The sequence below is a fragment of the Malania oleifera genome, chromosome 1 (assembly GCF_029873635.1).
Source record: "Malania oleifera isolate guangnan ecotype guangnan chromosome 1, ASM2987363v1, whole genome shotgun sequence".
NCBI classification, from domain to species: Eukaryota; Viridiplantae; Streptophyta; class Magnoliopsida; order Santalales; family Ximeniaceae; genus Malania; species Malania oleifera.
The window spans coordinates 119,455,118-119,478,964 of record NC_080417.1 but is presented as its reverse complement, the minus strand read 5'-3'; the positions used below and the strand labels follow the sequence as shown (position 1 = coordinate 119,478,964).

General features: G+C 36.5%; 2 protein-coding genes across 2 annotated transcripts; one reads left to right on the top strand and one right to left on the bottom strand.

Annotated features, from left to right (window-relative positions):
• Nucleotides 1-4,256: 4,256 nt before the first annotated feature.
• LOC131166201 (uncharacterized) lies at nucleotides 4,257-4,556 on the top strand. The gene has a single exon (XM_058124550.1). It carries the CDS (start codon nucleotides 4,257-4,259, stop codon nucleotides 4,554-4,556), a length of 300 nt encoding a protein of 99 aa, XP_057980533.1.
• Nucleotides 4,557-10,633: 6,077 nt separating this feature from the next.
• LOC131160132 (uncharacterized) lies at nucleotides 10,634-20,713 on the bottom strand. The gene is made up of 2 exons (XM_058115491.1): nucleotides 20,077-20,713; nucleotides 10,634-10,853 (listed from the first exon to the last, which is right to left on the bottom strand). Exons 1-2 carry the CDS (start codon nucleotides 20,341-20,343, stop codon nucleotides 10,797-10,799), a joined length of 324 nt encoding a protein of 107 aa, XP_057971474.1. The 5' UTR covers nucleotides 20,344-20,713; the 3' UTR covers nucleotides 10,634-10,796.
• Between the last annotated feature and the right edge of the window lie 3,134 nt (nucleotides 20,714-23,847).

The window sequence follows — 23,847 nt, the reverse complement described above, 5'->3', positions numbered from 1 at the left end:
GAACTAAAAATATTTTTTTTTTTTTTTTAAAATGAAGTATTAGTGACGGTTCTCAAATCCATCACTAATAATACTAAGAATTAAAAATGTTTTTATATTTTTTTTTAAATAGAAATACTAGTGATGGTTATCAAATCCGTCACTAATAAGGGGCTAATAATGACGAATTTTTAAATTCATCATTAATACTCTAAACTAAATATTTTTTATTTTTTATTTAAAAGGAAAGTATTAGTGACGGTTCTCAAATCCATCACTAATAAGGGATCAATAGTGACGAATTTGTAAATTCGTTATTAATACTCTGAACTAAAAATTTTTTTTTTTTTTTTTAAGAAAGGAAGTATTAGTGACGGTCCTCAGATCCGTCACTAATAAGGGACCAATAGTGACGAATTTGTAAATTCGTCACTAATACTCTAAATTAAATTTTTTTTTATTTTTTTTAAAGAAAAGTATTAGTGATAGTTCTCAAATTCGTCACTAATAATGGGTCAATAGTGATGAATTCTTAAATTCGTCACTAACACTCCGAACTATAATATATATATATATAGAAATGGAAGTATTAGTGACAGTTCTCAAATCTGTCACTAATAAGGGGCCAATAGTGATGAATTTTTAAATTCATCACTAATACTCCGAACTAAAAAAAATTTTTTTTTTTTAAAGGGAAGTATTAGTGACGGTTTTCAATTTCGTCATTAATAAGGGACCAATAATAACGAATTTGTAAATTCCTCACTAAAATTCTGAACTAAAATTTTTTTATTTTTTATTTTAAAGGAAGTATTAATGACGATTCTCAAATCCGTCACTAATAAGGGACCAATAGTGACGAATTTGTAAATTTGTCACTAATACTCTGAATTAATTTTTTTTTATTTTTTTTAAAGGGAAGTATTATTGACGATTGTCAAATTCGTCACTAATAATGAGTCAATAGTGACGAATTCTTAAATTCGTCACTAATACTCCGAACTAAAAAATGTTTTTATTTTTTTTTTTAAATGGAACTATTAGTGACGGTTCTCAAATCTGTCACCCGTCACTAATAAGGGGTCAATAGCGACGAACTTAAAAATTCGTCACTAATACTCTGAACTAAATTTTTTTTATTTTTTTTAAATAATAGTAGTGATGGTTTTTTAAGCATCAAATCATCGCTAATATTTCCCGAGATAATTTCTACGTGAAAAATATTTTCACGCGATATTTTTTGATTTTTAGTGACAATATTTTTAGTGACGAATTCAATTTCGTCACTAATAGTGTCGTATTAGTAACGGTTACTAAAACCGTCACTAATACCCTACTATTAGTGACGAATTTGAATCCTTCACTAATAATTTCGTCACTAAAAATTAGTTTTGTTGTAGTGTGAATTGTGTTTTAACGTTTTTCTCATAATATTTTCTTGATGGATGGTATTATGTTATATGAATTGTATATTGAACTACTGGAATACATGCTTGTGTTGAACGCCAACTGCATGACTGATTCAGTACATTGTAAATTGCATGCTGGTAGTGGATTTAGTTTCTCGCATGCTCAAACTCACTGGTATCTGCATGATGCGTATTATTGTGATTTGTTTACTTGAATCTATCAAGTTTTAGTACATGAATTTTTTAGGAAATGTCCAATTTACAGACAGCATGCTACCAAAATTTTGGTTAAGTTTTTTCATGTTAAACCATGTTTCGCAGTGTCCCAGAGTGCGTGTGCTCCCAGGTGGTGAAATAAAAATTATTTAAGATTTTCAGGAAAAAAAAATAGGAATGGAACCGCCACTAACCTTTTAATGTGGTTAGAATACTTAATTACAACCCAATTAAGGGTAGAATCGGTCTGCGTTACCAAAGCTGAGATCGGAAGTTCGATTACACGAGGGAAAGGTACGAGCACCCCCTACGCTTCTGTTCTTAAGAATGATACCTAATTAATTATGAAATTATCCAAAAGTAAATTTAAAAAGTCTTTAAAATCACTCCCTTTTAGTGAATTTTTGAAATACATACAAAAATATATATAATATATATTCTCTCAGAACTAAAGGTACGTGAAGATCGAAAGCTCGTACCCTTTTTTGAAATCATAGGAAAAAAATTAAGAAAATAAATAATAAAAATAACAATAATAATAAAATAATAATTAAGTTAATACAAATATATAATACTAAATATAACACAATATATGATATAAACCAAAATAATAATAATGATAATAATATAGATAAATATTAATACCCTAATAAGTAATGCTAAAAAACTAAAAAATATTAATAATAAAATACATGACTCTATATATACTGAAAAACACTATAGTAAATAATGAAATATTTACATACTAAACATACGTAATACTAAACATTTAAAAATGAATAATACTAGATATATTAATATACTAAAAATAGTTGATACTAAATATATTAAGATACTAAATTTATTGATATACTAAATTTAAATATATTCAGATACTAGAAATAGGTAGCACTAGATATATTAATATACTAAGAATAATTAATACTCAATATATTAAGATACTAAATATATTAATATACTAAAAATAGTTAATACTAAATATATTAAGATTCTAATAATGATTAATATTAAACATATTAATATACTAAAAATATTTAATACTAAATATACTAAGATACTAATAATTAATACTAACTATATTAATATACTAAAAATAATTGATACTAAACATGAGATTAAAATACTATTTTACTAAATATATAATCTCTATTAATCCCTAAATCACTAAATATGTAATATTAAAAAAAACGAAAATGCTAAATATGTAATATTTACCAACATGCTAATATGTGATATATATATATATATATATATATATATATAACTAAAATTATTAATTTACTAAACATATAATATCAATAAAACACTAAGCTATTAAATATGTAATACCACATTATCACAATAATAAATATACAATATTATTAAGATGCTAATTCCAAAATACTAATATAATGAATATATAATATCCATAAAAATTCTACCATACTAATATTAATCATTTAGCATATATATAATAGTTTAAACGTAAATATTACATAAAACACAGTAAAACTCCTCCCTAATCATTTAACATATATAATAATAACAAATAAAATAAATAACGAAAAGAAAAAAAAAAAGCTTAACTCTATAATAATAAAAAAAAAATTAGCATGTGTGTGTCGTGTGCGTGAGTTAGTGTGTGTGCAGGTGTGTGTGTGTGGGTGCGTATACTGGTGTGTATTTCAATGTATGTGTTGTGTTGTGCAACAGTGTGTGCAACGTGTGTGTGTGTGTGTGTGTGTGTGTGCACATGGCCTGCATGCAAGGGACTTACCAGGGATTTGCTGCCAGAGTTGGGTGGTGTCGTGCGTGGGATGGCCGGAGTGGTTGTTGCCTGGGCTGCTGCTGCTGTGGCGTGAGGGCCATAAGAGAGGAGAGGGAGAGTCCTGCTCAGCGGACGTCTCTGCTGTTGCCTGTGGGCGTGCGTGGAGTATGTGGCTATGTGGAGTGTGTTATGTTTGTTATTCTAGACGTTAGGTTGCTTTAGTGGTTTGTTACCACTCTATCAATAAATCCCTATTGTTAAGGGTTAGTTGTTTGATTGAATTAGTGTTACCACGATATTAGGAACTGTTAAACGTGGGCTGTTATTTTTTCTGTTTTTCAAGCTTTGCTTTGTAAGGCTATAAGATAGCCAAGTGAACTCTTCAATTTAGTAAACTGAGATTTCTTCCAAAATTTCCTTTTATCGGTTTCAGTTTCATAGGCTTTCCTGATTCTTAACATTTGGAATCAGAGCCAGGTCACGAGGCCTGGTTAAAATTAGAAGCAACAGTCTTCTACGTGTGTAGTGATTGAAGCATGATGACAGAAAGTTCTTTTGTGCAGCCAGGAATTCCAAAATTTGATGGGCATTATGATCATTGGGCGATGCTCATGGAAAACTTCTTGCATTCTAAGGAGTACTGGGGCTTGGTGGAAAATGGGATTCCTGCCGCAGCAGAAGGTCTCACGGATGCTCAAAAGAAGAACCTTGAAGATTAGAAGTTGAAATATTTGAAGGCAAAGAACTATCTATTTCAAGCAATAGATCGTTCAATGTTGGAGACAATCCTCAACAAGGACACAGCAAAGAACATTTTGGATTCTTTGAAGCAAAAGTATCAAGGTACAACACGAGTAAAGTGTGCTCACTTGCAAGCTCTCCGGAAGGAGTTTGAAATTCTTCACATGAAGGCAGGAGAATCTGTGAATGAGTATTTTGCTCAGACTCTTACCATAGCCAACAAGATGAAAGCAAATGGTGAGGACAAGGGAGATGTTGCTATAGTTGAAAAGATTTTGAGATCCATGACTCCAAAGTTTGATTATGTTGTGTGTTCCATTGAGGAGTCTAAGAATATAGACACCTTAACCATTGATGAGTTGCAAAGCAGCCTGCTTGTGCATGAACAACGCATGAGTTCTCATGTGGAAGAAGAACACACTTTAAAGATTACTCATAGAGATCAATTTGGAGGAAGGGGTTGAGGACGTGGAAGTTTTAGAGGAAGAGGAAGGGGATGAGACAGACAAAGCTTCGACAAGGCCACAGTGGAGTGCTATTACTATCATAAGCTTGGGCATTTTCAATGGGAATGTCCAAGCAAGGAAAAGGAAGCCAACTATGCTCAAACTCAAGAAGAGATGTTACTGATGGCTTGTGATGATATGATTAAGGCCAATGGAGAAGATATGTGGTTCCTTGACTCAGGATGTAGCAATCATATGTGTGGAAAGAAGGAATACTTCTCAGATTTTGATGGAAGTTTCAGAATTTTTGTGAGGCTGGGCAACAATTCAAGTATGGTTGTAATGGGAAAGGGCAATGTATGGCTACAAGTTAATGGAAGAGCACAGATTATCACAGGAGTATTCTATGTGCCGGAGCTGAAGAACAATTTACTAAGTATTGGGCAATTACAAGAAAAGGGGCTTAACATTCTGTTTCAAGGTAAAAAGTGTAAAGTGTTTCATCCTGAGAAAGGCTTAATAATGGAGACGAAGATGGCTTCGAATCGAATGTTCATACTGCATGCTATATCTCAGCCTATAGCATCTACTTGTTTTAACATAATCACAGAAGATATGGTGCAACTTTGGCATTATAGATATGGACACTTGAGCTTTAAGGGCTTAAAGACTCTTCAGCAGAAGAAGATGGTGAATGGTTTACCACAGTTTAAGTCTCCCTCAAGGCTATGTAAGTCTTGTTTAGTAGGGAAGCAACAAAGGTTCTCATTTCCAAGGACAAGCACTTGGAGAGCTTAAAAAATTCTTCAATTAGTGCATGCTGATATTTGTGGGCCAATCAAGCCCATCTCAAATGGCAAGAAGAGGTATTTAATTACTTTCACTGATGACTTTAGTAGAAAAACATGGGTTTATTTTTTTATGGAAAAATCGGAAGCTTTAGCTGTTTTTAAGAGTTTTAAGATACATGTTGAGAAGGAGACAAACTCGTTCATTAGAGTATTACGTACTGATCGAGGAGGAGAGTTTACATCACAAGAGTTCATCAATTTTTGTGATGTAAATGGCATACAAAGACAATTGACAGCCGCCTACACACCACAACAGAATGGAGTTGCAAAATGGAAGAATAGAACTATTATGAATATGGTTCGTAGTATGATTTCCAAAAAGCAATTTCCAAAAACTTTCTGGCCTGAAGCAGTCAATTGGACAGTGCACGTCTTAAATCGAAGTCCAACAGTGGCAGTGAAAAATAGGACCCCAAAAGAAGCTAGGAGCAGAGTTAAGCCTTCAGTTGAGAATTTTAGAGTTTTTAGATGTATCTCCCATGTTCTTGTGCCTGACAGTAAAAGAACTAAGCTGGATGATAAAAGCTTGAGTTGTGTTTTGTTGGGAGTTAGTGAGGAATCCAAGGCTTATAGGCTTTATGATGTAGTTTCACAAAGAATCATAATAAGTAGGGATGTTGTATTCGAAGAAGACAAGAATTGGGATTGGGACAAGAAATATGAAGAATCCATTGTGTGTGACTTGGAATGGGGTGATCTTGAGGAGGAAGCAGCTATGTTTGATGATAATCAAGAGGGGAGCAAATATGTATTTGACCCTGAAGCTAATGTAGATGCAGCTGAAGAGAATTTTTCCTCAAATTCCTTGATCGAAGAAAGCTCTCCTAGCTCAAATGAAGGGAGGAATAGGAGACCACCAATCTGGATGAGAGATTATGAAACTGGAGAAGGCATTTTTGAAGAAGATAATGAAGCTTATTTGGCCAAGTTTGCAACTACTGATCCTATTCATTTTGAAGATGCTGTGAAGAGTAAGAAATGGAGGAGAGCCATGGATTTAGAAATAGAAGCAATAAACAACAATGATACATGGGAATTGACAGAATTACCTAAGGGAGCAAAAAGGGTTGGAGTGAAATGGATTTATAAGACCAAGTTTAATGAAAATGGAGAAGTAGACAAATACAAGGCTAGGCTTGTAGCGAAGGGGTATACTCAGCAACATGGGGTAGACTATACTGAAGTATTTGCACCTGTGGTACGCATGGAGACAATTCGATTGGTGATAGCACTTGCAACTCAAAGAGGATGGACTATTTACCAATTAGATGTGAAATCTGCATTTTTACATGGTAAGTTGAATGAAGTGGTTTTTGTGGAGTAGCCTTGTGGTTATGTGCAAAAGGGAAATGAACAGAAGGTTTACAAGTTAAAGAAGGCACTTTATGGGCTTAAGCAAGCACCCCGTGCTTGGTACACCCGTATAGAGGCCTATTTCATGAAAGAAGGCTTTGAGAAGTGTGACTACGAGCATACTTTGTTCATCAAGACAAGCAAAAAAGGCAAAGTATTAATTGTAAGTCTCTACATTGATGATCTCATTTTTACTGGAAATGATGAATTAATGTTTGCAGAGTTTAAAAATTCCATGAAGCATGAGTTTGACATGACAGATCTTGGTAAGATGAGGTATTTCCTTGGTCTTGAAGTCTTGCAAAGATCTAATGGTGTTTTTATCAGTCAAAAGAAGTATGCTTTGGAGGTGTTGCAACGGTTTGGAATGGACAAAAGTAATTATGTACATAATCCTATTGTTTCTGGCTTTAAGCTCGTGAAGGATGAAGGTGGAGTTAAGGTGGACAAGACTTACTATAAACAGATTGCGGGTAGTCTCATGTATCTGACAGCTACTCGACCTGACATGATGTTTGTGGTGAGTCTTATTAGTAGATATATGGAGAATCCTACTGAGCTTCATTTACAGGCAACAAAAAGGGTGCTGAGATATTTGAAAGGTACAACTGGGTTTGGAATTTTCTATAAGAAGGGAGGAGATAATGAACTTGTCGCATACATTGATAGTTATTATGTCGGAGATTCGGAGGACAGAAAGAGTACTTCAAGCTATGTGTTTTTGCTGAGTTCAGGAACAGTATCCTGGTCATCAAGAAAACAACCAGTAGTAAGTCTATCTACCACTGAGGCAGAGTTTATTGCTGCAGCTTCATGTGCATGCCAAGCAGTATGGTTGAAAAGGATGTTGGGAAAGCTGGGTCAGAATTAAGGCAAGTCAACTATTATTCTTTGTGATAGTAGTTCTGCAATCAAACTCTCAAAGAACCAAGTAATGCATGGCCGTAGTAAGCACATAGATGTACGTTTCCATTTTCTTCAAGAGCTCACAAAGGCTGGTACAGTGGAGCTGGTGCATTGTGGGGCACGAGAACAGTTGGCTAATGTGATGACTAAACCACTAAAGTTGGATGTTTTCTTGAACCTGCGAGGGCTATTAGGAGTTTGTTCTGAGATGGATATAAACTGAGTGCTTGAAGCATTCAGTTTAAGGGAGGAATTGTTATGCTTGTTATTCTAGACGTTAGGTTGCTTTAGTGGTTTGTTACCACTCTATCAATAAATCCCTATTTTAAAGGGTTAGTTGTTTGATTGAATTACTTTTACCACAATATTAGGAACTGTTAAACGTGGGCTGTTATTTTTTCTATTTTTCAAGCTTTGCTTTGTAAGGCTATAAGATAGCCAAGTTAACTTTTCAATTTAGTAAACTGAGATTTCTTCCAAAATTTCCTTTTATCAGTTTCAGTTTCATAGGCTTTCCTGATTCTTAACAGAGTGGCCGTCTGTGGAGGGGCTCGATTGGAGACGGAGATGATGAGTGGCTGGCGCTGTGGGCTGGAGAGGTTGCCGGCGACAGAAAGGAGCGACGGTGACGCCATGCTGGGCTACAAGATGGGGTTGTGTGTATCAGCTCCTCGTCAGTTGGTGAGGTTGGTGATGGCCGTCGTTTACCAGTGAGGATGACCGAAGTTAGGGAGTATAAAAGGAAAAGGGAGGAGCTAGAGCAGGGGTAGTCTGGTACGGTGGAAATGGTGATGGGCGCGATGGCGGCGAGAAAAACTCTCAAGCGTGGTCGTGGCTATGTATGGCAGTGGCAAGGTAAAGAGAATGAGGGAGAGGGAGAGATCGAGCTCTGCTGGGTGCGGCAGAGAGATTTAGGAGAGAATAAGAGAAAGGGGTTATGCCGCTGAGTCCAAGGTAGAGAGAGACGAGAGAGATGGGAGAAAAGGAGATTTTGGGTTTTCTCTTTTTTCTTTTTAAGGGCTTCTCTTCTAAACCCTAAAGAGAGCCCCTTTTTTTCTGTTTTTTATCTTTTTGTAATAATAGTAGCAATAAATAATAATAATAATAATAATAATAATAAATAAAATAATAATAAAAATAATAATGGTAAAGTAATAATAATAATAATAATAATAATAATAATAATAATAATAATAATAATAATAATAATAATGATAATAATAATAATAATAATAATAATAATAATAATAATAAAGATAACGATAATAATAATAATAATAATAATAATAATAATAATAATAATAATAATAATAATAATAATAATAATAATAGTGAAAATACCCTGATAATAATAATAATGCTAAAAGCAATAATACTAATAATAATAATAACAGTAAAACGGCACCTTTGTTATATTTGGCTCAGGCAAAAATAGGGTGTTTACAGTTGCCCATCTTTGTAGGTTTTGTTACTTCAACATAAAAATAGGAACTCTCCTACGTTATTTGTAACAACAAACCTGCAAAGATAAAAGACGCCGATTTTGAATCGGGCCAAATGTAACAAAAGAGACCAAAGTGTGACTTCCCAAAAATGACCAGTGAAGGATCAACATGAGTGAGACTGCTAAGGGTCAATAGGGGTGGGATTGCGAAGGGTCAATAGGGTGGGACCACGAAGGGTCAATAATAGTGGAACCACGAAGAGTCAATAAGAGTGGGACCGCGAATGGTCAATAAGGTGGGACCACGATGGGTTAATAAGAGTGGACCGTTAAGGGTCAATAAGGTGAGACCATGACGGGTCAATAGGAGTGAGATCATGAAGGGTCAATAAGGTGGGACCACTAAGGGTCAATAAGAGTGGGACTATGAATGGTCAATAAGAGTAGGACCGAGAAGGATTAGTAAAGCAGGACCGCGACTGGTCAATAAGAGCGGACCGCGACTGGTCAATAAGGGCGGACCGCGAAGGGTCAATAAGAGTGAGACCATGAAGGTTCAATAAGAGTGGACCACAAATGATCAATAAGAGTGGGACCATGAAGGGTTAATAAGAGTTGGACCATGAAGGGTTAATAAGACGGGACCGTGATGGGTCAATAGGAGTGGGACCGTGAAGAGTCAATAAGGTGGGACCGTGATGGGTCAATAGGAGTGGGACTGTGAAGGGTTAATAAGGTGGGACCAGGACCATGAAGGGTCAATAAAAGTGGGACTCCGAAGGGTCAATAAGAGTAGGACCACAAATGATCAATAAGGCAGGACCGCGATGGGTCAATAAAAGCAGACCGCAAAGGGTCAATGAGAGTGGGACCATGAAGGGTCAACAAGAGTGGACCGCGAAAGGTCAATTAAAGTGGGGCTATGAAGGGTCAATAAGAGTGGGACCATGAAGGGTCAATAAGACGGGACTATGATGGGTCAATAAGAGCGGACCGTGAAGGGTCAAAAGGCAGGACCGCGATGGGTCAATAAGAGTGGGGCCACGAAGGGTCAATAAGAGTAGGACCATGAATGATTAATAAGGCGGGACCGCAATGGGTCAATAAGAGCAGATTGCGAGGGTCAATAAGACGAGACCGCGATGGGTCAATAAGAGTGAACAGCGAAAGGTCAATAAAGCGGGACCGCAATGGGTCAATAAGAGTGGGAGCACGAGGGGTCAATAAGAGTAAGACTGCGAAGGATCAATAAGGTGGGGCCGCGATGGGTCAATAAAAGCGGATCGTGAAGGGTCAATAAAATGGGACCGCGATGGGTTAATAAAAGCAGACCGCGAAGGGTCAATAAGAGTTGGACCACGAAGGGTTAATAATGTCATGCCCCCGAACCCTGAAATGGGACCCAGGGGTGAAAATAGTAACCTAACCTGTCTCTATATCAATTCAAACAAACATGATACGATACAATAAAAGGGTCCAACCCTATGGGGTACACAAATGCCCTATACACATACACACACAAATCCATACTCATCAGATATGCAGCAGAATGTGATTTTTTATACATATACAATATCATACCAGAGTGTATACAAAACTAGGATATACATTCCCATAGGTACAACATACTCCGAGCGCCTACAAAAAAAAAACATCCCGACAACCCGGATACAAAAACTCATACCTAATAGGTACTAGTAGTAGCTAACAATACCCCCCGCTTCTAGACGTTAGGATGCTAATTGCGGCTACCTGAAGGACCTGAAAAAAAAAGACATTGTACGTACATTCGGGGTGAGACACCTCTCAGTAAGGAAGAAAGTAGGTTATATCAGTGTGTGGCATACCAGTGTTATTTTACATAATATATAACACTATTCAATACGATACAATTCCAAACCATTTTCATGCAGTTCCATACAATTCCATACAGTTCCAGTATTTTCACAAATGCATTCCAGTACATATGATACCCAAAACATACAGTCAGTGTCGTTAGACTAATACGCAACTACGCTATGAAATCCAAAGCTTCCAGCGATTACATTGCCAGTACGATGTAGCTCACACAAGTACGCAACTACGATATGAACTCATGTTTCATAGTGATTACATTGCCAACACGCAACTACTCCATGAACTCAAAGCTTCACAATGATTACATTGCCATACAGGGTGGCTCACACCCTTCGGTAACCAGCTGGATGACATGGTGATATTTCACACCCTCGGATATAAAGCCGGACACTCTCGCCCACGATTTTGACACCAGTACATGGCGCAGCGTACGGTAATTAGCCGCCACATAACTGTTTCGGCGTACGATAATTAGCTGTCACATGGCTATTTCAGCGTACGGTAATTAGCTGCCACTAGCCTATTTTACAAAACCTAGAATCATTTTGGAGCTCATACTCCTATACATATCAGCGTATGGTAATTAGCAGCCACATAGCTGTTTTACAAATACCTGGAACATTTACATACAACCATACATACCACACTTATTTGGTTTACGGAAAATCATATCATTTTCCAATTCAAGTATATAGTTTATGCAAATATGGATAACAATCATCTCAAAACATAACCAACAGTTTTCCAAGTAAAGTAAAGATGATACCCGAAATCCCCAATTTTCTCAAAAATTGTAACACGCAAATCCTGCATTTTTACCCGATAGATTTCCCCAAATAAGTAGTCAAATCATACATACGATTGTACCCTACAAGCTTACCGATCCCAATTTCTAAAATAAACTGATATAAATAGAATCCCCTTACCTTAACTTGAATTCCACTACGAACTCTACGATCCCCAAAACTACAAACCGAGACTCCAAAACCTACAAATCACAGTACAATACATGCTTATGATCCGTACTACACACATTCTGAATCAGAAATAAAAACCGAGTCTTACCTCAATTTTAGCCCGAAACCCAATCGCTCTAAAAGAAACTTCGATCCACTAGAAACGTAGAGAATCCTTCCCTAATCCTTGCGGTAATGTCCGATTTACGAATCTGGCAACGAACAATGAAAAAATCAAGGAGAGATAGAGAGAGCTTCAACTTCTAAAGAGAGAGGGAGAGGATATTTAAGATTACTTGGCTTAGAAGCAATGGAACTGATATTTATAGCCCTTGACCCGGGTGGATTCATCGACGAATTGGCGTCCTCGTCAACGAGTCTGCCATTACCTTCGTCGACGAGACGGTGGCCTCGTTGACGAGCTGGATATTTCCAATTTCTTCGAACCTCTCAGCATTCCCTCGTCGACGAGCCTTTGAATTTCGTCAACGAGGAGCCTTCAACCTTTGTCCACGAGTGATGACCTCGTCGACGAAGTCTGTACAATTATCTTTTTGCCCTTCTTTCAATATTAAACCCACATACTATGGTTCGGGTTCTTACAAATAAGAGTGGGACCGCAAAGGGTCAATAAGACGGGACCGCGATCGATCAATAAGAGCGGGACTGCGAAGGGTCAATAAAAGTGAATAAGAAAATCAAAAAAATTTGGATGAAACTAATCGTATGAATGAGATAATCAAGAAGGCTTTGAGGTGATTCAATGCCTTGCTTTCGTCGTGAACAACACCATTTTGGATTTGAGGGCCGATGCTCAAATTTCAAGGTAGATGACTCAACTTGGACCAGGGATATGGTTACTCTGTATGAGGGATGATCAATCAGGTATGAGGTCTCGATGTCCTCAAGTGTAGGGTCCTAAGTCCTGAAGAATTACTCTGCTGAGGATGATCAATCGGGTGGAAGATCTCGAGATCTTTTTTGGAAGATAAGCATTCAAGTGTGGGATTCCAGGTCCCGAAAAAGTTCCTCCACTGGGGATGATCAATCAGGTGCGAGATCTCGAGATCTTTTGAAAAGTTAGTATTTTTGGAAAATGGTTACCCTACTAAAATGATCAATCAGGTGCAAGATCTCGAGATTTTTCTGAAAAATGTCCTCAAGTGTAGGGCTCAAAGTTACTCCACTGGGGATGATCAATCGGGTGCAAGTTCTCGAGGTTATTTTGGCTATCTTTATATTACCCGCTTTAAGACTCAACAACCAATGCCTCAATTGGTTTCTAGGGTCAACTGCCACAATTTCAAAGTATGTCAATTTGTGCATGGGGTTAGCCGCCCCAGTCTTAAAATCTATCCCAGTGTTTTGAGTCAACTGCCCCAGTTTCCAGGTAACTCTTTGTGTACCTGGGGTTAGCTGCCCCCAGTTCCCAAATATGTCAAGACAAGAATGGCTCAGTCAAGGATGTAAAAGGATTATTCAAAAGTTTATTCAATTGGGCAAGTATGAATGATGGTGCTCTATTGCTATATGTATGCATGTTGCTACTCGAGATGCTAGAATACAGTGATATGTTGCTATGTGTATGTATGCATTATGATGCATGAATGCAAAGATGTATGCATGTTGCATGAGATGCCCTTTGTATTTTCTTTCTTATGCAATGCATGGAATGCTTGATGACACGTGGACTTTCCTTCTTCCAATCTCTGATCTTGGGTGTGCTTTAGAATTCCAAGTTGTCACTGATTCTGACCATGTTTCAAATTCCAAAAGGTGCTCAAAATCTGCCCCAATGTTTACATGCCACTAGTCATGGCCTTGTTTTTTACTTTTGTTATCTCATGAAATTTCCTGAATTTGCTCCAATGGAACTCAAAAACTGCCCCAGTTTTGATCCTCGTTCACTGATCTTTGCTACATTTTCATCATTAACTCTTATATGAAGGCATCAGAATTAATCTAGAAAAAACTCAACCCAAAATTTGTCCCATTTACTATCATGTGTCATTGATCTTGGCTTCAAATTTGGCTTCGACATGAAGGCACCTAAATCGGCTTCACTAGAACTCAACACAGAGTTTGCCACATTTAGGTGCATCTGTAACTATTCCGGACCATTTTACCTACCTTTCACAAGGATACTCTTTTGGAAAATGTGTCAGTGATTGAGCACTTTTGACTATCCGTGCTCCTTTTGGAGCTTTTGAAGAATGGAAAATGGAATTTTTCTTTTCTCTTTTTTCTCTTTTTTTTTCTTTTTTCTTTTTTAATGAATGAACGATGAATGATCATGCATTTAGGACATCAATTTGCTAAGTCAAAAGGCCATATGCACAACATAGATGGTTTACTGTGTTCACATGCTATTTCAACGGAAAAACTTTATATCAGTATTCGAGAGCCATACGATGATGGTGCTAACTTTTCAAACTGGATAGCTGATTTTCTTCTTTCACTGACTGCCCCAGTTTTATCGAGGGACTATTCTTCCTTTTTTGTCTCATTCTGTTGTGAAACCACTAGAAATTTCTCATTTAACTGTTGCCTTTAGTTTAGTCAAATTCAGTCCATGTTTTGATCTCAAGATGGTCTTTAAGACTTAAGACGAAACGTAGGCTTAAGGATATAGGTTTTTAGAAGAAAAGGAAAACTAAGGCTCAAAAATCCCATCCTATAATAACATTTTCTGCCCCAGCTTGAGTTGAGGCACTTTGTAAGATATCAATCGAACTTGTTATTTGAATAAACTGCCTACGTACCTTTTTAGGATCAGGTCATTACGTAGTTTAGACTCAACATTGAGTCTAACAAGTCATTTGAGACAACAATGTATACCAATCTGGTCAGGACTTTCACTTGGACCGTAACGTAGGCTAGGGGTATGGGTTAAAAAAAGAAAGATTTAAATAAGGTTCAAAATTTATCAATCTCATCATAGGTATTTGATAGTCAAATATCACATACGAATCATGTCCCTTTCTTTCTCTTTCTTTCTTTTTATTTTCCCTACATATTCTTCTTTTACTGCACTTTTTGTTTTCCTTTCATGAAGGACTTTTTAGCATGTTATTTAGACCTCCTTTGGGACTGACCTTTTTAAAACTGCCCCAGTGTGGGGTGTGATCCTTTGACGGGTTAATCAAGAATTAAATTCTTTTAGACTCAAAAGGGCTTGCAAGGGACTTCTTCTTTGCCTGTCTTTTGGGTAGTAGAAAAATGGTCTGCCATCCTTTTGGTAATGATTATTGTCTCAAATGACTCGCCAAACGCTAAGAAACCTAAACCCAAGTTAAATTTTTGGTGAATTGACTTTTAAGAAAAATTGGTTTAACAATCTGGTTCTAATCGGTTAACAAATGGTAAATCAATATTTGATTCTTTTTAGGGATAACTAGTCGGCCAAAGGTGGTCATCTATCATTTGATCAAAACATGATTAGTGGACCGACATGAGATTCATGGAACAAAAAGATATTTTGCTAAGGCTTTCAAAACACTTCTTCGCAGTATTTGAATACATAGAATAATGATCATTGTTTCATATTCATTTACTTCTGTATCCTAGCTTGAATTTTCATAACTAACATCTGCTTGTGGCTCATGAATACTAGTATTTTTGTTTTCCTTATCTTAGGATGAAACACGAGTAAACAAAATTTTTGCAATTGAACTTATGAGGCAAGTGATATACAAAAATGCATAATTTCATTTCATTGATAAGAAAGGAAGTTTCCGAGACAGAAGCGTTAACAAGTTACAACAAAAGAAATCAAAAGCATCCATGAAGGGGGCGGGCGATCAAAATCTTGTCAATTGTATATCTCTGTTTCCATGGTCAAAGAGTAAACACATTCATTTAGACCACATGCAGAATATCCCTGGTCCATAACTTGTTGTACTTCTTTATTTGATATAAGCTTCAAAATATTCTTCTAACGTTGCACAACGAGCTCCTCTGTGTCAAACTCCAGTAGACCCAAATCTCTTAAGGTTTGTACATTATGCTTAAAATGCCAACATTTTTCAATTGAATGACCTATTGCCCTAGAATGATACTCGCATCGAGCATTTGGGTCGTACCACCTTGGAAAAGGGGACTGCAGCAATAATCCTAGTATTGGTACAACCATTTGAATTGCCACCAATTGTGGGAACAATTCTGCATAAGTCATCAGAATAGGTTGAATTTATTTTCCCTTTCTTTCCATCGAGGGGCCCCCTCCTGTGTCCTGAACATTCAGTTGACTTGTAACAGGCCTAGGCCCGAGGGAAAATGCTTGGGGTTGCGCACCTGGCTGCACTATCTGATGGACTATGGGCTTGTAAGCAAAGTTCTTATTCGTCCACCGGGCCTTACCCTCTTGGTAAGGATGCCCCTGACTCATCTGTGCTTCTTCATCTTTCTTCCTATTGGTCCACTTCTTGCTCGGATTAGTTTTTGTGCCACCACTTTTGGTTCTTCTGACTTTGATGGCCATTTCAATTCTCTCTTTGGTAGAAACAATATCCACAAAGTCATGGGGGGATGCACCTAAGAGATGCCCAAAGTAAAGATCTTTCAATGTATTCACGAATAGGGAGATAGCCTTCCTATCTTCCACCGAAGGGCTCATTTGGATGGACATGTCCCTCCATCTATATACATATTCTTTGAACGTTTTGTTAGGTTTCATTTGCATGCTTTGTAGGGTCATGCGATCAGGTGTCATTTCTATCACATGGCGGTATTGAGTTATAAAAGCATTCGCCAGATCTTTCCAAGTGTGGATTCGAGCTCGATCTTGCTGAATGTATCATTTGATAGTTGCTCGAATCAAGCTATCCTAAAAGCAATGCATCATCAACCTCTCATCGTCAGTGTGTGCAGCCATTTTCTAGCAATAGAGGCGCAAGTGGATCCGAGGACAGTGGGTTCCATCGAATTTTTTTGAAATCCGGGACTTTAAATTTCGATGGCAAGATCACCTTTGGCACGAGGCACAAGTCACTAAGATCAACGAAGTCAAATGTATTAGATCCCTCAATGGCTTTCAAGCGCTCCTCCAACACGTCATAACAACGCTCGGCCTCAGATCTGTTCATTCCCATATCAAAAGCTACTAGCGAGGGAGTTCCTGCCACTGGGAACCCCTATGCTGGCACCGTAGGGATGAAGGGAGATATATTAGGCATTGGACCCCCCCATGATGCCAGGTGGTGGAGCTGATGCTTGTCCATGAACCGGGGTGAACCCCAAAGGATGAGTGGGGTCCGTATCTATCTTAGGATCATCTTGTACCTCTTTTCCTTTGTTCATCAACAATTCCAGGATTTTGCTCATTTTCTTAGTCAATTCTTCATGTCCTTGTTCTATGTCCAGAACCCTATTTCCCAGTTGTTCACTCATTTCTTTTGCCTTTCGTCTAGTATTATAAGGATGCAGCGAGATGGTCTTATTCTTCTCAATGTTGGGATTCTGGATCTTGATTCTACCACACCTTAGTGAACTGGTTTTACAGAAAATAGGGATGTGATCACCGACTTATGGAAGATAATATGCATGCATGATTATGGAACTGAGCATGGAATGCATGATTATGTTATGCAATGGGTGTTTATACATGGGTGTAACTAGTGCAAAGATACGAGCAAATAAGGGTGTGAACATTCATGCAGCCTATCGTGCATGGCTATGCGTGAAGTGCATGAATGCAATGTAACTTAAATAAATACTTTGCTAGAATTCTAGAAAAATCCCCATCGACTAATGAAAGGTTTCATGATTAAACCGACCATTGATGGACCACTAATTCAATTCAATTCCTCCCTTGACCACTCATTTCCTTGATGATGGTCCATGTACCTTAAATCCTATGAAGGATCAGGTTATGATCTGGGTTTGGGGTTAACTCGGGCGAGTCAACCCATTGGGTTGGTTCAATGTAGGCTTGTGGACTTTGATGTGCACTTGGACCTCAAGTGTTTCAAAATATAGGCTTCAAGCTAATTTCTAATGGGTCGAGGCCCGAGTTTAAAGAGCATTGGGCTTGGCTTGCTTTAAAAATGTTGGCCTGGATTTTTAAGTAATAGGCTCGAAGCCCCCTTTTGAAATATGGGTTTGGTCCTTTTTGAAAATTAGGCCTGGGCCGGGTTTTATTATTGGTTTTTTCTAGAATAATGGCTAAGTAGGATGCATGTCTAAAATGGATGCAAGATGCATAACACAGTACAAAACATATATACAAAAGACACATGTTGACTCTACGAGTCCAATCTTGTTTTGATATTGACAAATCACTTGATATTTGATCTGTGCATTGAGTTTGTGAATAGGATTTTCACTAAGCATGCACGGAAAGTTAATAAATCTTGACAAGATCCATGGAACTCAAAGAGTACGGGAATCAAGATGCGATAGGCAAAGTTCAAGAATATCTTGGGAAAGGGCATTTAGAGCTCATGTATTAACATTTTCATATGATTTAATTTGAGGCTCATTATAACTTAGAATGGTTTTAGAATTCATGCATTTCATGTACATCATTAGAAAACTCTCATGGACCTTGAAATTTTTTCAAAATCATGAAAAATATATTTTATGAAAGACCTAAAAAAAGAAGCCAAGCAGACTTTTTAGTTAGAAATAAAAATTTGAGAGAATGGGTAGTTCGGTCGCCTAAACTCAAACCTCAGTAGCCTGAAGAATTTTTTCGGTTGCCTAAAGATTAAGTTCAGTCGCCTGAAGAATTAAATGGAGAAGACAAAACCTAGCCGAGGCTCTTCGGTCGCTTGACCTTGGAACCTCAGGCGCCTGAAGTTTATACTTCAGGAGCGTGAACTCACGGGAAAGTCTAAAAATCAGCTCTTTATTAAAAAGACACGCGAAGTATCTTATTGATCCAACGGCTGAAATTAATTCTAAGGGTAATATAATATATATTGTGAATATCTAAACTCTAGAACATAAGCTAAGGGACACAACAAGAAAGATATGCTTCTCATTGCAAGATTTGAACCCTAAAGCTGGTTTTTTGCACTTCAATATGGTATAGACCAAAATAATAATAATGATAATAATAATGATAAATATTAATATCCTAATAAATAATGCTAAAATACTAAAAAAATAGTAATAATAAAATACATGACTCTATATATACTGAAAAACACTACAGTAAATAATGAAGTATTAACATACTAAACATCCATAATACTAAACATTTAAAAATGAATAATACTAGATATATTAATATACTAAAAATAGTTGACACTAAATATATTAAGATACTAAATTTATTGATATACTAAAGATAGTTCATGTTTAATATATTCAGATACTAGAAATAGGTAGCACTAAATATATTAATATACTAAGAATAATTAATACTCAATATATTAAGATACTAAATATATTAATATACTAAAAATAGTTAATACTAAATATATTAAGATTCTAATAATGATTAATACTAAACATATTAATATACTAAAAATAGTTAATACTAAATATACTAAGATACTAATAATTAATACTAACTATATTAATATACTAAAAATAATTAATGCTAAAAATGTGATTAAAATACTAATTTACTAAATATATAATATCTATTAAACCCTAAATCACTAAATATGTAATATTAAAAAAAAATGCTAAATATGTAATATTTACCAACATGCTAATATGTGATATACATATAACTAAAATTATTAATTTACTAAAAATATAATATCAATAAAACACTAAGCTATTAAATATGTAATACCACATTATCACAATAATAAATATACAATATTATTAAGATGCTAATTCCAAAATATTAATATAATGAATATATAATATCCATAAAAATTCTACCATACTAATATTAATCATTTAGCATATATACAATAATTTAAACGTAAATATTACATAAAACAGAGTAAAACTCCTCCCTAATCATTTAACATATATACTAATAACAAATAAAATAAATAACTAAAATAAAAAATAAAAATAAAAAGCTTAACACAATAATAATAAATAAATAAATAATTAGCATGTGTGTGTTGTGTGCGTGAGTTAGTGTGTGTGCAGGTTTGTGTGTGTGGGTCCGTATACTGGTGTGTATTTCAGTGTATGTGTTGTGTTGTGCAACCGTGTGTGCAGCGTTTGTGTGTGTGCACGTGGCCTGCATGCAGGGGACTTACAAGGGAGTGGCCGCCGGAGTTGGGTGGTGCCGTGCATGGGATGGTCGGAGTGGTTGCTGCCTGGGCTCCTGCTGCTGCTGTGGCGTGAGGGCCATGAGAGAGGAGAGGGAGAGTCCTGCTCAGCGGACGTCTCTGCTGTTGCCTGCGGGCGTGCGTGGAGTATGTGGCTATGTGGAGTGGCCGTCTGTGGTGGGGCTTGGCTGGAGACGGAGATGACGAGTGGCTGGAGCTGTGGGCTGGAGAGGTTGCCGGCGACGGTGACGCCATGCTGGGCTATAGGATGGGGTTGTGTGTATGAGCTCCTCGTCAGTTGGTGAGGTTGGTGATGGCCGTCGTCTGCCGGTGAGGATGACAGGAGTTAGGGAGAACAAGAGGAAGAGGGAGGAGCTAGAGCAGGGGTGGTCTGGTACGGTGGAGATGGTGATGAGCGCGACGGCGGCGAGAGAAACTCTCAGGCGTGGTCGTGGCTATGTATGGCGGTGGCGAGGCAGAGAGAATGAGGGGGAGGGAGAGGGAGAGATCGAGCTTTGCTGGGTGCGGCAGAGAGATTTAGGAGAGAATGAGAGAGGGAGGTTGTGCCGCCGGGTCCAAGGTAGGGAGAGATGAGAGAGATGGGAGACCCCCAAAACACAACCCCACCCCCACCTCTAAAAAAGCTGTGTTCTCATGCCTTTTTAAAGGCTTTTCTTCTAAACCCCAAGGAGCGCCCCCTTTTTTGTTTTTTATCTTCTTCTAATAATAATAATAATAAGAATAAAAAATAAAAATAAAAATAATAATAATAATAATAATAATAATAATGATAATAATAATAATAATAAAGTAATAATAATAATATTTAAAAGTAATGATAATATTAACAATAATAATACTAAAAATGATAAATAATAATAATAATAATAATAATAATAATAAGAATAAGAATAATAATGGTAATAGTACTAATAAAAACAATAGTAATAATACTAAAGCTAATAATAATAATAATAATAATAGTGAAAATACCCTAATAATAATAATAATACTAAAAGTAATAATACTAATAATTATAATAATAGTAAAACGACACCTTTGTTATATTTGGCTCGAACAAAAATAAAGTGTCTACACCATGTACAAAGAAACGTATGCATGATTAGTAAAAACTTAAAGTCATTCTAACTCGCGCCTCTCAACTGTTGATACATGCAAGAAAAGAGACGATTTTAGGCTTATCATTGAAAATCTAAAACACTTGGTTAAGAACAATAATGTATAGAATATTGTGAAAGGTCAAAAACTAAATGTCATATAAATAAGTGAAAGCCACTTATGAACATTAAAACCCATTAAAGAATGACAACTCGAAACCTCCTATATATTAAAAGCTTTTACAGTCAAACTCAAGTTAGCAAATTAAATTTTAAGGACCAAAGACAAGCGCAAAAATCTCTAACAAAGTAAATGCAGTCTTAATGTCATCTAAACTAGGATTCCACCACTATCACTGAATAGAAGAAAAACAAACCATTATCCATTTCCTCAATCTATAACCAAAATTTTTTATGTCCATAACTGAATCCAAGAAACCCCAACTCAATATATCATAAGTGTAGTGACTCGAAGAATAATAGTATTTTAATAATAAAGAGGGAGGAGAATGGAAACAGGAACAGAAGGCGGCAGTAGACTTCGTCGACGACATCACACTTTGGAAAAATACCCAATAAATTTATCAGGGCCTCATCGACAAATACAGGGAATTCGTCAACGAGGGTATAGTAGGACCTCGTCCACGAGGGCAAGCTTCATCGACGAGAAAATACCGAGAGAAGAATTCGGGCTACTCTAAATTTCATCGACGAAGGGTAAGGTTCGTCGACAAAATTTCTTAAGAACTCGTCGACAAGATGACGTGGCTCTTCGACAAATCCCGCAGTATAGATAGACTTAAACTGATTTAATCGCAGAAATTTCAGTCGAAACCCTCTCTCTCTCTCTCTACCCCTACGGCTCCTTCTTCTTCTTCCGTCGATTTTGGCCCCGTCAGTCGTCAAATCGGCGATCTAAAGCCACCACGATACTCCTGGCAGAGTTCTCTACAAGTCTACCAGAGCGGGTCGTCGGTTGGACGAAGTTGGAATTCATCCCAAATCCAGGGTAAGGGCTTTTATTCAGTTTTTGGCCTTCTGACAGTTGTAGGAACTGATGTAGGCCAAGAAATATTGACATTTGGTTCTGAAAAATATGATTTTCAGGGTGTTGAGTGGGAAACCCTGTGGGTGTAGGACTCATCTCAGTAGAGGGATTTTAGTAGGAATTAGGTCAGGGAAATATGCTATGCTAGCTAGTTTTAAAATGATTTCCAGTATGACATGTATATTTTTACCAGGTTATTATTCACAGCAGGACATTAGATAGTTTATTAATTATGAATATTATGAATTAAATTAATGTGTGGCTTAAGAATATGAAAATAGTACAGAAGTATGTTTTACAGTATTTTCAGGGTATGTTTTACAGAATATACATCCAGTGGATATGTTTTATAGTAATTATAGAATACCATGATTATATAGTTTTCAATACCATGATTATACAGTTACCAGTACCATGACTTACAGATTACAGTTTAGTTTAGAAATACAGTTGATACAGTTGCAGTTATTTCATTGTCATGGTTAATACAGTTATTTCAAAATCATGGTAAATCAGATAATTGTATATATAGAGGTATATTATATAGTATCAGACCCTATTCGACCCTACAATTACAGAGCACTGTACCGTAGCTACAGATATTTCAGTTATGAGTGCAACCACCTATTTAGATAATACGTAGTAGTGGGTCGATCGTGCCCAGATGTGGACAGGCTCCCCATCAGATATGGGTTTAGGAGTGGCCGATCTAACTGAGGGAGTATAGTGATTTACCCTGGTTGGCCAGCCAGGATAGGTCCCGCCTACAGGGCTTACAACCCTGTCATGAGGGATTAAATTATGACACACAGTTATCCAAAGGGAAGTTTTCAGTTATTATTATGTATATACAGATTTACAAAGATATAGAATATACTTATGTACATTTGAAGTACTTTAAATAATAACCTAAAATACTGATATGTTAAGCAACATGAAAATAGGGGTGGTTTCTATTACTTGTACTGTATTTAAAGGTTCAGTTATACATGATTTTTATAGCAACAGATTTTTATAGTATTATAACTCATTTGTCACACACTAGCAATAGTATATTTCGTCTTACTGAGCGTTAACTCATCCCAATTATTTTAACATTCTTCATGTGATCTAGGTAGGCTCGTAGATCAGGCTCGCAGATAGAGGGGCCTCAGTACTGCCCTGTCAATTGGGAGTGAGTATATTTTTGGGAATATTTTTGTATAGTCCTCACCAGTGATGATATTTGGGGAAAGTCATATATGTATATTTTGGGAAACATTTTAGCACTCTGGTATTTTATATATTTACATATGGTTATGTTTATGTGATTTCTACTTCTTGCTACTTCGGTTGATGAACGGGTTTAATCTAGTGTGGTATCAGAGCATGTGAAATGTCATAGTATAAAAAAAAAAGAAAAAAGAACCCATTTAAATAGCAGGTCATTACAGTCTGGTATTAGTGTAGTGACCCGAAGAAATAACAGCATTTTAAATATTAAAGAGGGAGAGAAAATAGAACCAGAAACAGAAGGAGGCTGTAGACTTCGTCGACGACATTGCATTTTGGAGATAATATTAAATAATCAAAATTCAGGATTTTGCCCAGCTT